Source organism: Mangifera indica, chromosome 8, assembly GCF_011075055.1.
Source record: "Mangifera indica cultivar Alphonso chromosome 8, CATAS_Mindica_2.1, whole genome shotgun sequence".
Classification (NCBI taxonomy): Eukaryota; Viridiplantae; Streptophyta; class Magnoliopsida; order Sapindales; family Anacardiaceae; genus Mangifera; species Mangifera indica.
The window spans coordinates 4,444,863-4,462,000 of record NC_058144.1 but is presented as its reverse complement, the minus strand read 5'-3'; the positions used below and the strand labels follow the sequence as shown (position 1 = coordinate 4,462,000).

At 34.0% G+C, this 17,138-nt stretch overlaps 1 protein-coding gene and 1 pseudogene across 2 annotated transcripts; both read left to right on the top strand.

The window, feature by feature from the left end:
* The first annotated feature begins 3,744 nt into the window (after positions 1 to 3,744).
* LOC123224523 lies at positions 3,745 to 11,114 on the top strand (annotated as a pseudogene).
* Positions 11,115 to 11,884: 770 nt separating this feature from the next.
* On the top strand, positions 11,885 to 16,326 carry LOC123224524 (glutamyl-tRNA(Gln) amidotransferase subunit A). 2 transcript variants are annotated; one of them, XM_044648221.1, is made up of 12 exons: positions 11,885 to 12,275; positions 12,709 to 12,810; positions 12,932 to 13,153; positions 13,244 to 13,326; positions 13,400 to 13,500; positions 13,970 to 14,093; positions 14,183 to 14,337; positions 14,572 to 14,708; positions 14,809 to 14,979; positions 15,076 to 15,300; positions 15,506 to 15,757; positions 16,008 to 16,326. In XM_044648221.1, the coding sequence occupies exons 1-12, from the start codon at positions 12,096 to 12,098 to the stop codon at positions 16,143 to 16,145; spliced, it is 1,890 nt and encodes a 629-aa protein (XP_044504156.1). In that variant the 5' UTR covers positions 11,885 to 12,095; the 3' UTR covers positions 16,146 to 16,326. The 2 variants fall into 2 exon arrangements, with proteins under 2 accessions (XP_044504156.1, XP_044504157.1); XM_044648222.1 differs by having other exon boundaries at positions 11,886 to 12,275; positions 15,524 to 15,757.
* The last annotated feature ends 812 nt before the right edge of the window (positions 16,327 to 17,138 follow it).

Below are 17,138 nucleotides of genomic sequence, written 5' to 3'. Positions count from 1 at the left end.
CTTTAATGTTACGATGTCTATAAGTCAATCATATCTATATTTTTTTATTGACATGCGAATCAACATAATTAATAAAATAGTCCATTTAATATTTATCGTTTACATATTAAAATTATAATTAAACACTGAAATTCCACTCAGTATAATAGCCAAATGACTATTTCCAATTCCAAATTTTGATGGAACGATTTTTTTAATATAATTATCATTATTTTATGATATATAATATATATTTGATAATATAATATGATCATTATAAAAAGTATATAAAATTAATATTATATATAAAATATAAAATAATAGATATTATCGATATAAATTAATAAATTTTTTTAAATGAAATAATAACCTGATGTGAGGTTATATGAAAAATTTTCAAAATTTAAAGATATTTTATATATTTTTAAAAATGATAATGGTTAATTTTTTTATAATTTTATTATTAAATTTAACAAAAAAACTGCGTTATATGTAAGGATGGTAGTGAGGATAGAATGACAAAGATTTTTTGTTCCTTTTCTGAACCTGTAAAAAAAAAATCTTTTTCTCATAATACCTAAATACAACATAAATATATTAAATAGAAAAATTAAGTAAAATTAAAACTAATTCACTATTTCAAATATTACAAATTCATATATTAACAACTTTAATATTTACAATAAAAATATAAATAAATTTTAAAAATATAAATAATTTAAAACTATAAAAGATATATTAGTGTTTTAAACAAAAATATTAATATAAAGGAATAAGGACAAGGTGGGGCGAGGAGAGTCCGATTGTGAGAATTCTTTTCATCTCCATCTTCATCATCTTCCTCATTTCTATCGGAAAATCTCTTCTTTATTAGGGTTGAGGATGATCAGAGACTTTAAATTCGAACCAAAATTATCATACTTAATTATATAATACAATACAATACTGGATATACAATACAAAGAATTAGTTTTTTAATACACAATACAATACGTAATTCAACTACCATATTTTTGACCCTTTTAATTTGAAATTTTTAGTTTTTATTAATCAACTACTTTTTTAAATTAGTGTTTTATCCTTTGTAAATATAATAACAAAAATTCTCTCATTATTTAATATAAATTTTGCCGTAATATTTGTATTAAAAAAATGAAAAATTTAATTATCAATCTATCTTCCAATAAAATTTAATTTGTCAAATTATTCTCCAATAAATATAGTTATAAAAATTATTATTTTTATAAAAAAAATTCTTATTTTTTATTTTTTTTTTGCTTTTCCCCTTATCATCTTTGTGAAGTTTTTTTTTTTTACCCTCTTTATTTGCACTAGATGTGACATATCAATTATTCTCATTTTCCTCATATTACTTCTATTATTAATTGTTAGTTATCTTTTTTCTTTTTTTGTCATGTTTATCACTGATTATTTATCATCTTTCTTCTTTTTTCGTTATCTTCACTAGTAATATTACCACTAACCAATCTCTTGCTTTTCTAATCATCTTTACCACCCAATTGCCCACCATCTTTTTTCTCCTTCCATCATTTTCTTCACCACCAATCATCCTCCTCTAATCATCTTTATCACCAATAGTTTGAACTATTAGTATCCATTAAACAAAATTCTAAACCATTAGGTTTGTCAATTAGACCACCAAATGATCCAATGTTATTATATATCCATGATAACTAATTATCTTTCACACTTTCATATATAAAACAATAATCTATGTTCCCAAGTCTAAGAACTCAATTGGAAGGAAGTCCTTCTATCCATACCTCCATAATTGACATTCACATATTTACTTCCATGAAATCATTATTTCAAAACATAGCCACTAACCGATGGCACAAGATCAACATGCCTCAAAGCCTTTCTCATTCGTATACTTGTCCAGTTAGTTATCTCAACAACAATTCCAGAAATTAAAATATAAACATGCGTACTTACAACAACATCATCATATATAAACACTAATATCACTTGTACAATCATGATCAAAAGATTAACTTTCAAATCAAAACATAATCGATAAAATCTCACATATTAAAAAGATGCGAAATCGTCTATTTATCGTTCTTCCGTCGATAAGCTACTCATGGCAAGGATTGATCCCCAAAAATTTTCTTTTGCGTCCGAGGCTCAAAATCCCTCTTATCTCTCTTGTAATTGTTTTGACCAATATGAATAACCACTTAGTCAAACACTTTTGTGATTCTTTTTATTTTCACTATAGTTAGTGATACAAGAGTGTGTACTATTTATTCATGAGTGTATATGTCATTATCTATTAATGACAGTTTTTGAAATCCCTATAAAACTGTGTCTTATCCATAATTCAAATGCGTTAACCATATCTGATTGTGTATGTTATCTTTAGCTAATTTTGATACATCACATAGGAAAATATTATTTTGTCATTATCATCACGCACATGTGTGTATGGCCTTCCCACACTGTTGTGCAAACCCAATTCCACATACACGCACAATCGATCATAAACAAAGCCAAAAGACCAAAATAACCTTGGATGAATTTACAGGTTTTACATGAATGATCAGCTTGCTCTTAAAATTTTGGGCCTTTTACATTACTTTCTTGGCTTTGAGGTTATCAAAACTCAAGTTGGCTTACATATGCGTTGGTCTAAATATGCAAGAGACCTTCTGGTAAAAACCAACATGCAGGATTCTAAACCTGCTCTACTCCTTGTGCTATTGATGTCAAACTTCATTATGAATATAGTGATAGGTTTGAGCATCCTTTCCTTTATGGAAGTGTCATAGGAGTTTTATAGTATTTAACCTTAACTAGACTTGACATTTCTTTCTCAGTAAACAAATGGAGTCAATTGCTACAAGCTCTCACCCAATCTTAATGGATTTCTTGTAAAAGAATATTGAGATATATTCAAGGTACGTTCACTTTTGGTCTTTTTTTAAGTCTCATTCTAGTCTTCAATTATGGTGTTATTCTAACTCTAATTGGGCCAATAACATTTAAGACAGAAGATCTATTACTGAATTTTGTTTGTTTCTTGGCGCCAATCTTATTCAGTGGTGTTCCAAGAAGCAAAGGTAATAACTCTGTCTTTTATTGAAGTTGAAGTTGAAGTTGCATGAACAAGAACTTTATTTTCTGAGTTTGGTTTGAATTTTTCTGGTCCTCCCATCATATTGTGCTAGTGCTTTGACTTCAAATCCTATATTTCATGTTAGAACAAAACATACTGAAATTAATATGCATTATATTAGAGACTAGGTGGCTGCTAAATCTGTTTCTATTCAATATGTTCCTAGTGAGCATCAGAAAACTAACATTTTGACCAAGGCTTTACCATCACATAGATTTGTTCGTTTAAGGGAAAATCTTCGTGTTTTACTTGCTGAGTGTTGTACTGAAGTATCTGAGTAATTGCTTGCTTGGTGCGGCTTTTTTTTGGTCCTGACTTGTTTGTCTATTGTGATCCAGAAAATGGTGCTTGGTCTCTTGCTATGATATTCTTGGAAGTGTTGGTTGATATTTTGGTGTATAATGATTGATGATGTTTCTGAATAATGATGGCTGATATCTTTGGATAATGTATATCAGTAGTGAATCTTGGTTTATTTGCTTTATATGATACTAAATTCTGCTTAAACATTTTACAGAGCTTCGTGTTTTGAACAGAGAGGTAAGTTAATTACGACTGAAGTCTGTCCTCCTTGTATTCATACTCTTTTGATGGTCTTAATTCAAAGTGGATTATTTGGTAGGGCCGCATTGTTCTGGAAGGTGTTGACAAATTCAATAATTTGATTGGCTCAGTGTATTATCCTGATGGAGAAACAGCTAAGGACCTAGCACTGGAGCTTGTAGAAAATGTATGTGCATAGATTTTGTCCTGCTTTTCTGCATATGCATAATTTGATTATGTATTGAGGATTGTGATGTTTTAATGCTTGTTGCTGGGGTCTGCTTCTTTGTTTTAGTTCCTTGTACCTTACTAATTACTACTTAATCTTAGTGTTATATGATTGAGGCTTGTGGATGATGACTGATGTGGTCTTCATATATTTTAGTTCCTTGTCCACAAAAAAAATTCTTGAAATTACATCGAACAACTCTATCAGTTTGTTGATGAAAATTTTTCCTATTGTTGTTTCATATCAATGTCACCGGTGATCAATACATAGAATTATCTTTCCACTTTGAGGCTTGGATAAATTGTTCTCGCATTTTCAAAATGCAAATGTATATGTGAGTGTGTCTGGGACTGTGCAATTATTTTGTTTTGATACTTCATATGAAAGCACTCGTGTATATGTTTGTTTTCTGTTCTTAATTTTGTGCTACTTACACAATAATAAGTGGAAGTGGAGATAAGGTTTGCATGCACAGCAATTTCTGCCAAGGCTATATTTTATGTGTCTGTACTGGTCATTGATGTACCTTTTTTCACATTTTGCGGAATCATTAAGTTATGGGTTTGAATTAAAATTATGTTCCATGGTGATGCAGTTTAGAAGTTCAATAAATTTTGCTTATCCCTACTAATGCTATGAAATGCTGATAAAACTTTTTCCTTTTTTACGTCATTGTATTTAGTGTGCTTGTTATCATCTCTAGTGCATTTGGCTATTATAATGTATGTTCACTCTTAACTTAGGGCTTAGCTAAATATGTTGAATGGAGTGCGAATTTGATGGAAGAAGATGTTAAACCAAGACTAAAGAATGCAGAGCTTCAAGCCAAGAAAAGCCGGTTGAGGATTTGGACGAACTATGTACCACCAGCAAGAAATTCAAAAGCAATTCATGACCAGAATTTCACTGGGAAGGTAGCACCTGCTTCTAAGTTATGTTTACATAAGATTCTTTGCTTTATGTTTATGGGATATAAATTCAATTAAAATTTTCCCCTGGTTGTGGAGGTTGTCAGTGGGGACTGCATCATTGTGGCTGATGATTCTGTCCCATATGGTAGTCCATTGGCCGAGCGACTAGTCAATCATTCAAGTATTAGGTGTCCAAAAATTGGCAATCCATGTAAAGATGAAAAGCCAGCGCCAGCGGCAGTTGGACAATGGTATAGAGGACAAGTGAAAGCGGTTCCATCGGGGGACAGTTTGATAGTTACGGCCTTGTCTGCTCTCAAGGCTGGACCCCCACGTGATAAAACCCTCATATTATCTTCTGTTATTGCTCCTCGACTGGTAATTCTACAATCTCTCTACCTAGCTCATGTATTTATGTTTCATGTTTGCTGAAGGAATCAGCTGTATTTTGTAATCCAAAGATTTTTGTAAGGAATGAAAGTTTATGAGTCATTCTAGAAATTTTCCGCTTCATTTTTAAATCATAATGATCTTTTAGTTTGTTTTGAATGATGGTAACATGATAATACAAATACTGGTTGAATTATAAATTTTTGTATTTATTAAGAATTTCAACAATTTTCATGGCATGAATGTTTGGCAGATTACTAAGTGGACTTGTTTTGTTATGATTTCTGTATCTTGTTTGTAGGCCCATGGAGGAGGTACAGATGAGCCTTTTGCCTGGGACAGCAGAGAATTTTTGAGGAAGCTCTGCATGGGAAAGGTTCCCACTTTTGTTCTGCTTTGGTTGTTAGTCGGTAACATTATTATTATATATATTTTTTGGAATAAGCTAAATCAATATTTGCTATATGCAAGAGGTCACTTTTAGAGTGGATTATACTGTAGCCAGTATAGGCGGAGAGTTTGGCACTGTTATCCTTGATGATAAAAATGTGGCAATGTTGGTTGTTGCTGGAGGCTGGACAAAGGTTATATACATTTATTTTTTGGATTTGGAGGTATTGACTTTTGCTTTTCCCTAGGGTCTTTATTAGCAAACTCTGTTATATACAGGTCAAGGAGCAGGGTTCCCAGAAAGGTGAAACAAGTCCTTTCCTTGCTGAATTGCTACGTCTAGAAGGGCAAGCAAAGCAACAAGGTGTCGGCTGGACCCAGGTTATCTTTTTTCCCTCCTTCCTACTTTCTTTTTGTTCTATGGTAAATCTAAAATGCTGCTTCCTGTTACTTGGATATAATAATCTGACCTCCTGTAAGGATCCATTAGTTTTGAATAACTGAAGGATTTGTGAATTGAGAACCTCTGCTACTCTTGTTCCTTAAAAGAACATGTTCTTACTCAATTCAGTGCAAAATTTTGCACTAATAACTTAGTAAGAGCACATAATTTTAAGGTGCTTGTTTGATTATATGAGTACATAAATATCTATACCGAGGGTACTTTAAACAGAGTTATCAGGTTGTGTGTTAATTCCAAATGACATGTTTGGAGCTTTCTTGGCAATAAATTAACAGAGCATGCTTTCCCTTATTTCAAGGCTGTGCTTACTACTAATCTCGCTTGTCTTACCACAATTTGTTGAAGTTGAAGTTTCATAGTTAGTTTTGTTTTAGATGACCCATCCTGATGGATATGTCCTGATGGATATGGATAAATCAAAGGGAAAAGATGAAGGTGTGATGTTTTATTAATTTTAAAGCAGTCTACTACGACTCTATAAGAATGAACAAAATAAAAATTGGTTATTGGATAGCTGGAGTTCTCACATCGTGAGTCTGCCACTATTTTGCAACTGAAGGCAGGTAAGAAATTCTGGTTCTCTCAATTTGCTTTTACTTAAATGGACATAGTACAGAAGGGAGAGATCTAACCTAGAATATTTTATGAAAATCTAGGATCTATTATGTTTTGAAAGCAGAAACTGTGGTCAGTTGACTTGAATGAAGTCTGTAGCTGGCTGAATATATTAGTTTAGTTTAAATTCTCTCATACTAGTGGCAATAATATTGCTGGAGAGGGTAAGATGGCATTGCAGATTGTCAAGGCTCATATTCGCTGAATTAGCTATAATTCTTTGCACTTGTGTGTTAGACGGATTGTAAGTGCTTCCTATAGACTAGTATGTTTTCCTATAACTTTTTGTTGATGCTCATGGCAGTATATAAGTTTCAAAAGTGAGGTTTTGAACTGTGAGTTTCTATAATTACACACCACAATTTCTTTTGACATTAAACATCAGCTGATGTGTTATAATTTTTATTATAAGTATGGCATTTACATTATCAAAATGCTTTTCTCTTTTCTCACTCTTGGCAATGAAGTAATGACTTTGTCCTTTATTAGTTATTTTTCCTTCTTTGTTTCAACAACCTTAAGCAACTATATTGGATGTCATTTCTTATTCTTTGTGCAGTCTTTCTTATCATAGTTTCAGCTAAAATTTAACATTTTCTGTTTTCTATCCCTCTCTCTTTCTCTGACAGCTGAAATTCTTACTGATAAAGCCATAGCCATAAAATATCTTCTTCTTCTTCTTCTTTTTTTAATTTGCTGCTCACCTTCTTTTCCATGACAACCAGTGAACCTACAATATATGGAAATTTTTGATAAAATAGGTGCCTTCCTTAAATAAGGTTACTGGTATATTTTTGTGACTGTGTTGGCAAATTTAGACTTGCATCGGTGTGATGTCTTCAGTTATTGGACCATTTGTATGTGACAGGTCTATTAAAGTTCCTGCAAAATTGATATGTTTGGCAATGAAAACATGCACTTGAATGCTGAATCGTTTTATTTTCCTGGTTGTAGGTTCCAGGTGCTGCTGAGGCTGCCATAAGGAAATTATCACCTCTGCCATTGGTAATTCTGTTAATTTTGATGCAATGGGTCTGTTAGCTGCAAATAAGGGTTGACCCATGCAATGTATGGTTGAACAGGTTCAAGATGGCAGCACTTTACGGGTTTACCTGCTTCCAGAATTTCAATATGTTCAAATCTTTGTGGCTGGAATCCAGGTTGATATTTTACAGCTTGATTGGTATTTTTCTACATGTGATTTTTTTTTCTATTGCCTTATTCACTATTCTAATATGAGTTCTTCATGTCATTTCTCCTATTTGAATTAAGGCCCCAGCAGTTGGTCGGAAGCCTGCAGCTGCTACTGAAGTAGATACCACCTCTGATGAGAGCAATGGAGATACAGTAGCAACTACTGGTGATCCATATATGGTGGATGCCAAACATTTTACAGAGCTTCGTGTCTTGAACAGAGAGGTAAGTTAATTACAACTAAAGTCTGTCCTCCTCATTTTCATACACTTTTGATGGTCTTAATTCAAAGTGGATTATTTGGTAGGTCCACATTGTTCTGGAAGGCATTGGCAAATTCAATAATTTCATTGGCTCAGTGTATTATCCTGATGGAGAAACAGCTAAGGACCTAGCACTGGAGCTTGTGGAAAATGTATGTGCATAGATTTTGTCTTGCTTTTATACATATGCATAATTTTTATTACAGATTGAGGATTGTGATGTTTAATGTTTGTTGCTGGGGTCTGCTTCTTTGTTGTAGTTCCGTGTACATTACTAATTACTACATAACATTAGTGTTATATGATTGAGGCTTGTGGATGATGACAGATGTGGTCTTTATATATTTTTAGTTCCTTGTCCACAAGAAAATATTTGAAATGAAATTGAACAACTCTATCAGTTTGTTGATGAAATTTTTTCCTATTGTTGTTTCATATTAATGTTACTGGTGATCAATACATAGAATTATCTTTCCACTTTGAGGCTTGGATAAATTGTTCTGGCATTTTTAAAATGCAAATGTGTAGGTGAGTGTGTCTAGGACTCTGCAAATATTTTGTTTTGATACTTCGTATGAAAGTGCTTGTGTATACATTTGAATTTTGTTCATAACGTTGTGGAAGTGGAGATAAGACTTGCATGCGCTGCAATTTCTGCCAAAGCTATACTTTATGTGTGTGTACTGGTCATTGCTGTACCTTTTTTCACATTATGCTGAATCATTAAGCTATGGGTTTGAGTTAAAATTCTGTTCCATGGTGATGCAGTTTAGAAGTTCAATAAATTTTGCTTATCCCTACTAATACTATGAAATGACGATGAAACTTTTTCTTTTTTTACGTCAGTGTATTTTAGTGTGCTTGTTATCATCTCTAGTGCATTTGGCTATTATAATATACTTTCACTCTTAACTTAGGGCTTAGCTAAATATGTTGAATGGAGTGCAAATATGATGGAAGAAGATGCTAAGCAGAGACTAAAGGATGCAGAGCTTCATGCCAAGAAAAGGCGGTTGAGGATCTGGACAAACTATGTACCACCAGCAACAAATTCAAAAGCAATTCATGATCAGAATTTCACTGGGAAGGTAGTACCTGCTTCGAAGTTATGGTTACATGAGATTTCTTGCTTTATGTTTTTGGGATATTAATTCAGTTATATTTTTTCAAAGGTTGTGGAGGTTGTAAGTGGGGACTGCATCATTGTGGCTGATGATTCTGTCCCTTTTGGTAGTCCATTGGCCGAGCGACGAGTCTATCTTTCAAGTATTAGGTGTCCAAAAATTGGCAATCCACATAAAGATGAAAAACCAGCCCCCTGTGCCAGGGAAGCAAGAGAGTTTTTAAGAACACGACTCATTGGCAAACAAGTATGCAACATTATTTATTGAACACCATTTGAATTATTGTGGCAATTTTAGTTTATGTTTTTATTAAATGTTTTTGCAGGTGAACGTTCAAATGGAATATTCCAGGAAGGTCCCCTTGTCAGATGTAACTACAACTTCAGATTCAAGAATAATGGATTTTGGATCAGTCTTCCTCCAATCTTCTGTTAAGGGAGAGGGTGATGATACATCTTCAGTGGTTCCATCCTATTCTGCTTACCAGCCAACTGGTATCAATGTAGCAGAGCTTGTGGTATCACGTGGCTTTGGCATCGTTGTTGAACATCAAGATTTTGAGGAAGGATCAATTTATTGTGATGATCTTCTTGCTGCTGAGTCACATGCTAGTGCTGGGAAGAAAGGGGTACACTCTTCCAAGGATCCGTCAGTCATGCACAAAACAGACTTGACCACGGTTAGAAACGTACCATAATATTTATTGTCACTACATTATCTAGCTTTGTTTCTTATGGTGTATTCCATTCAATTGTCACTTATAGGCATCAGTCAAGAAAGCTAGAGATTTCTTGCTATTCCTCCAGCGGAGCAGGAGAATTCCTGCCATTGTTGAATATGTCATTAGTGGCCATCGGTTTAAGTTGTTGATTCCTAATGAGACATGCAGCATTGCCTTTTCATTTTCTGGTGTTCGTTGCCCTGGTCGTGGTGAGCCTTATTCTGAAGAAGCAATTGCTCTTTTGAGACGCAAGATTTTACATAGAGATGTGGAGGTACTGCATGCCTTTAAAGCTGGCAGAGCCACTTGGTTGCTTTCCATACGTAGCTAACTCTATATGCATATTTTTACCCAGATTGAAGTGGAAACGGTTGATAGAACTGGAACTTTCTTGGGGTCCTTGTGGGAGTCAAGATCCAATATGGCAGTGACACTTCTTGAAGCTGGCCTGGCAAAGCTGCAAACATCTTTTGGCGGTGATAGGATTCCAGAAGCTCATCTTCTTGAACAGGCAGAGCTATCTGCAAAATCTCAGAAACTGAAAGTAAGAATCAGAATATGTATGTGCATTACTACAGTAGTGTTGTGTTGAATCCTTCTAATTGAAATATATTTACAGATTTGGGAGAATTATGTTGAAGAGGAGGAAGTGGCCTCCACCAACGGTTCAGCTCTTGAAAGTAAATAGAAAAAATTACTGAAGGTGCAAGAGATAGTATTGCATCGTTTTTTTTTTTTTTTTGTGACTGGGGAACCCTTCAGCTTGCTCTGCCAATAAACCCCCGGGGTCGCCAGCCTTGCGCCTCTATCTCCGACGATCAGGTACGTCTAGGCTTATTAGTGGTAGCATTTCGGGACCTCCTGTGACTCAAACCCGGGACACGTGTAAGCCCCGCAGCCTTAAACCACTAGGCCACCCATGGGGCCTACTATTGCATAATTTATCTTTGTCTTTATGGGTCTTGTATAGTGAATGTCTTGTCACACTAAGCTTTTTTTCAGGTAGTACTTACAGAAGTTCTGGGTGGTGGTAAATTTTATGTCCAGCAAGTTGGGGATCTGAAAGTTGCATCAATTCAGCAACAACTTGCTTCATTGAATACTTACAAAAAGTAAAAAGAAAAAAAAACCTTCACTTATAAAAAAAAAATTTTATCTTTCAACTTTCAAAAACTTAAATACTCACTTATAAATTAAAATTTGTAAAATTCTTCAGTTAAGATTAAGGGTAAAATCATCATTTAATAATAATATTTAAAGTTTATATTATTTTATCCTCTTAATTTAGAAAATTAATCATTTTTATCTAAAATTAAGTTTTGAAAAGTGACATTTCCCCCCTCTCTAAGGTTTTTGAATTTCACTGACGAATTTCTAGTTAACGATGGCCAATTTCCCTCCTTCCCGATGTCGTTTTTCTCTCCGGTGTTCAATATCCAATCGATGATGTTTTGATTCGATAAAATCCAAATAAAGAGTTAAAACTTTTCGTCTGGATCTTTATCATCTAGATAAAATTTGTTTCATTTGGATGACGATAACGATGATGATCTAGATGAGATTGTCGTTGCCATCTAAATGAAGTTGATTTCGTCTAAATGATAAAGATTCAAACGAAGAGTTGGATTTCGTTGAATCTAAATATTGTCGATCAAATATTGAATACTGGAAGGAGAGATGATGAGATCAACTATCTTTGATTGAAAATTTGTTGACAAAATTTAAAAACCCTAAGAAGAGAGAAAATATCATTTTTGAAAACCTAAATTTAAAAGAAAATTATTAGTTTTAAATTAAGGGGATAATATGAAATAAATTTTTATTTTTAAATATTATTATTAAATAATAATTTTATTTTTAATTTTAACTAAATATTTAAAATTTTAAAATTTAGTGGTTGGAAGTTTATACCTTGCGTAGAAATAAGTCTCCTGGCCTTTCGAAAGAATCAGAGTCAAAGTTTCGACTAGACTTGGGTGCGCTGACTGCAATACCCTTCTGCTCTCAAATCTCAATAAGATTCTTATAATCACAGATAAAAGTAAAAGTCTTTACTTTTATACTACTTGCACTGGATGGTCTGAGATTCATTAAGGAGGTTTTTTCAGTCGCCAGTAACAACGGCTTTGCAATCATGTTTATTGACATGTGTTTTGATTCTCCTTTTGGAGGGACACGTCTCTGTGTTTTTGTAATTTTTTCTTCACTTGCTGTCGCTGCTGCTGCTGCTGCTTTGCCCAAGACACAGTTTCACTCTCGCTTTACTATCACCAATTTAACTTATCCTCTTCTTGCCAGTACCTGTAATGAAATGGTATTATTTTTCTCTCACTTTTATGTGTCTTTTTGCTTATCTTTGGTGTTGCATATGCATAAATTTGCGTTTTGCCACTACCCATTTGTCCAATCTGTAATTGTTTGAAAATTATTATTGTAAAGCTTAGAAATGTTTTTGTTTTGATTGTATATAATATTTGGAAGTCTTTCCACAGCTGACTCTAGGAACCTGTTGAAATAAAAAGAGAAGAGAATACTGAAATAAATTTTACAATTTACTTTTACGGCTTCTCACCTGTATGCAGAATCACATTTAAAAAGCTGTGTTCTAGTTTATATGCTATTAAGCTTACTTGAATTTTTGTACCCTAACACTCCACACTAATTACGTGAAGCATGAAGAAGCCATTTTATTTTTATAATTTTATCTCAGTTTTTGATAGACGTCGTGTGTCATGTTGTTTGATCAGGACAATAAAAAGAGTAGCGAATGTTCAAAAACACTCAGGGAAGCTTCAACACTTAGATGTGCGTTTAAGTTGCTTGATAGCAACTTCTTCAATGAAAGAAAGGTGATTGTTAAACTATTTTTACCTTAATTAGGTAATGATTTTGATTCAATTGTTGTAGCGTTAAGCTTTTTTCATTTCTTTCATGCTCTGTAGTGGTGGTTGATTAGCTCTTTTAATTTAGGTGTTGGAAGTTGCAGAAGGTGCCACAGAATTTAATATACCTATAATGAGGGCCAACCGGAAACTAGTGGCTTCAGAGGAAGGAGGGTTGCATAATCCATCCGCTTTAGTTTTTAATGCTGACTGGGGCAGTGGACAGGCAAAAGTGAGCAACAGATTTAATCATCCTTCTGTGTCTAGCATACAAAAGCCGGACAAGGAAGAAGACATTGCCTTCATGAGTGTAAGTTGCCTCTTGGATAGACACGGTTGAACTTTATTACCTGTTTCATTGTTTCCCTTCTTATGTATAATTTTTTGGGGTCTTCATCAGGTTCTTGAATTGGGGGCACTGATTAAGTCAAAACAAATTACATCAGAGGAGCTCACTCAAATATTTCTGAAGAGATTAAAAAGGTAACTAAGTGATGCTTTCTGACATTCATCTTCATTTTGTAATGATAGTAATGAATGACGGGGATAAAACCAGGTACAATCCCATTCTCGAAGCTGTGGTTACTTTTACAGAAGAATTAGCTTATAAGCAAGCAAAAGAAGCTGATCAATTGCTTGCCCAAGGAAAATATTTGGGTATGTCTCTTTCTATTTATTGTCAGTTACATCTGAGAATAACAAGAATTTTCTTATTACATTTATTTTAATATTAGCGTGGTACTTATAAGTTGTCAGAGCTTATTTCTTGTATGTCTAATATTATTGAATCATCACCCACTATGAGAATGCATCATTGCTTCAAGAGATACCAACCCTTTTTAAAACTCCTTTGACATCAGTGATTAACTTGTTAGGATTTTATGGCAAGGTAAATATTAGGTAGTTTTCAACAATTGAAAGTACTTTGAAGTTTAGAACTGGAAAAAGAAGTAGGATGGGCCAACTTTTTCCTATTTGATATGTAAAGCTATATGGTGCTTTTAGAAACTTTTACAATATGACTGGTTCCTGGAAAGTATTTGCATTGAAGCTGCCACCACCTTTCTTCCATTGATCATTTAGTCATTGTTGATTTGCTTTTTAATCTTTTACTAAATTTTTGTAGGCCCTCTGCATGGGATTCCTTATGGGTTGAAGGATATAATTTCAGTACCACAGTACAAAACAACTTGGGGTTCAACAACTTTCAAAGATCAAGTCCTTAACAGTGAAGCCTGGGTTTACAAGAGGTAAGGAATTTATTTGAAATGTTATAACTTCCTGTAGAAATAAATACATTGTATTTGAATTCTTTATTTTTTGGCTCTGCTCAATGCAGGTTGAAGTCAGCAGGGGCAGTTCTTGTTGCAAAACTTGTTTCTGGGTCACTGGCATATGATGATATCTGGTTTGGGGGTAGGACCAGGAACCCATGGAACATTGAGGAATTCTCAACTGGTTCATCAGCTGGGCCTGCTGCTTGTACCTCGGCTGGTATTGTTTTGGTTTGATGGTTTTCAATATTTTCATTTCTTGCCATATGTTGTTGTGCACTTTATCTTGGGTTTGAGTATACCTCAACCTAATTTTAAGGGAAAACTACTCCAAATCAGGGAATGATGTTAAAGTAGTACTTTTAGATCTTTCTCCTTTTTCATATTTGATTTTTAATTGCAAGACTTAAATTACTTCAGTTATGACTCTAGAATTTTTTTTTTTTTTAAACAGGTATGGTTCCATTTGCAATTGGTTCAGAAACAGCTGGCTCTATAACCTACCCTGCATCTCGTTGTGGAGTGACAGCTTTGCGCCCAACCTTTGGCACTGTCGGGCGAACTGGTGTGATGAGTATATCAGAGAGCTTGGTAATATTCCAAATGCTTTCTTTTCATGTGATTTTCCTATTCTCTCTCTTTTCTTTTGACTAGTGTAGTGAGGTTCCAATCTATATATGGTGCTTGACAGGATAAACTTGGTCCATTCTGTAGAAATGCTGTAGATTGTATGATTGTTTTGGATGCTATCAGGGGGAAGGATCATGATGATCTCTCATCAAGAGATATCCCATTCAGTGATCCATTCTCAGTAGACATTACAAAACTTACAGTTGGATATCTTGAGGATGCTGAGATGGAGGTTAGACAAGTTAATTGTTTACTTGACAATGCATGCAACATAACTAAACTTGAAGTTTTAGTGTCACCAAACTACATTCTTGGGATGCAATGCTAGGTTGTTCAAGTTCTCGCATCAAAGGGCGTTAACATGGTTCCTTTCAAACTGAACTATACTGTTGACTCTGTTCAAGGAATCCTGAATTTCACAATGGATGTTGATATGCTGAGTCACTTTGATGAGTGGCAACGCTCTGGGAAAGATGATAATTATGAAGCTCAGGAACAATGGCCAACTGAGTTACGCCGTGCTCGCATAATCCCAGCTGTAGATTATGTACAGGTTTGCTGTCAAGTTTATTATCATTCAATATTATAAATGAGATTAATGTGACCTTCTTGAGTAAAATAAGAAAAAGCTGCTAACTTGGTGATTTTTGTAATGAAATGAAAAAGTTAACACAAAGAGAAAGTTCTAAATCGAAGCAGAACTGAGAAAAAAAAAACATGTATATTTTCTTATTTACAGAGATGTTTCAACTATTCAGATTTTGATAATTGTCCAGGCACAAAGAGCACGAGGAAAATTAATCAGAGAAGTGAAAGAAAGTTTTACAGTTGATGCCTTCATTGGAAATGCAACTGACTGGGAGAAAGTTTGCCTAGGAAATCTTGTTGGTATGCCGGTAACCGTTATTCCCACTGGATTTAAAACAATAACTAATCCACCAGAAGGTGGTACTCGAAGAAGGACTGCAATCTCTACTGGCATTTATGCTCCTCCTGACCATGATCACATTGTAAGCTTCATTCAAACTTCTATCTGTAATTACTGTCTTCTTACTCTCTCAGGTATCGGCTTTTTATGTACTATCTCAGGTCTGGATGATTCCCTGAACCTCCTTGTATAACCTTCTCATACCATGTTTTGTAGAGTAAAGAAAGACTTCGTTCATAGCCCGTAATTGTATCATATATAAAGATCATGGTCAAGACATGGTTCCTTTATTAGGAATAGACTAATTGTTCTTCTGGTGTTCCCTGGTGCAGGCTTTGGCATTATCAGTGGCTTATCAATCAGTCGCAGACCACCATAAGCAGCGCCCACCTATTGATGATCTTGGGCCAAATGACACAATCCTGAATCATCCCTTGGCTGCCATCCCTCCCAAATTACTGCATCTTTGAAGGTCTCCTTATCCAGAATATTACTGCTAACAAGTTTTCCTGCTTTGTCATTCATGGAATGGTCCATCAGAATTATCATATTGCCATTAGCATTGTAAAAGTAGTACTGCAATATCATGTTGAGGATAGATATTATAAATGTTCATGTCAAGTAAAAGCCCATGAAAACTCCATTGAAACATAGTGTATCTTCATTTGAATGTTTGCAACAGAAGCTGTAGTGGTAAAATTGACAAATGAAGTAGATTAAGAAGAAAAATTAATGTACTGAAAGTGGTATTATGCATGTGGAAAAATCTTCCAGCACTTAGAAAGTAGACTGAAAAAGGCAGTTGGTTATGAGCCAATTAAACATTCCTTACCTTTTAGATGGTCCAAGATTAGTCCCTGAAATCGCACTTTATTCCTTAGTTGTTGTTCCTATTTTCCATAAAAGGAAGCAACATGATTCCAGCACCCTTGCCTTGAGATCTCTCTAATCTTTATACAGGATTCCTAAGAAAATTGAAAGCAGAAATGCGAAGAAAAAAGGGTGTAAGAATTCTTTTTGTTTTTCCATTAAAAGCCCTACATTTTTATTTTTCTTTGAAGTAAAGCGATGGGTAGATGAACATAGCATCATCACGTTCGCGTACTTGAGCTATCCGAATCAGACTATTTAGATCCATTGCCTGACAGTAACTGCCACTTCGGCAGCATCACATGCCTTACTTCTAAATTCTTGTATCCATTGATTTTTTTTTTTTTTTTATAGATATTTCATTAAATATAAAATTTTTTTAATTAAAATATTAAAGTGTAATCCATATTTACTTATAGAATTTTAGGTATAAATATTAATTTTAATACATTTTATCGCACGTGAGCTTACCATTTGAAATCATAATTAAATAAATAATAAACAAAAAGATTATGGATGATGCTAATATATGACTTTAAGATTGTATTTGCTCATAATTTCCTGGCCAAAGGACTTCCTTTCATCTAAAGTTC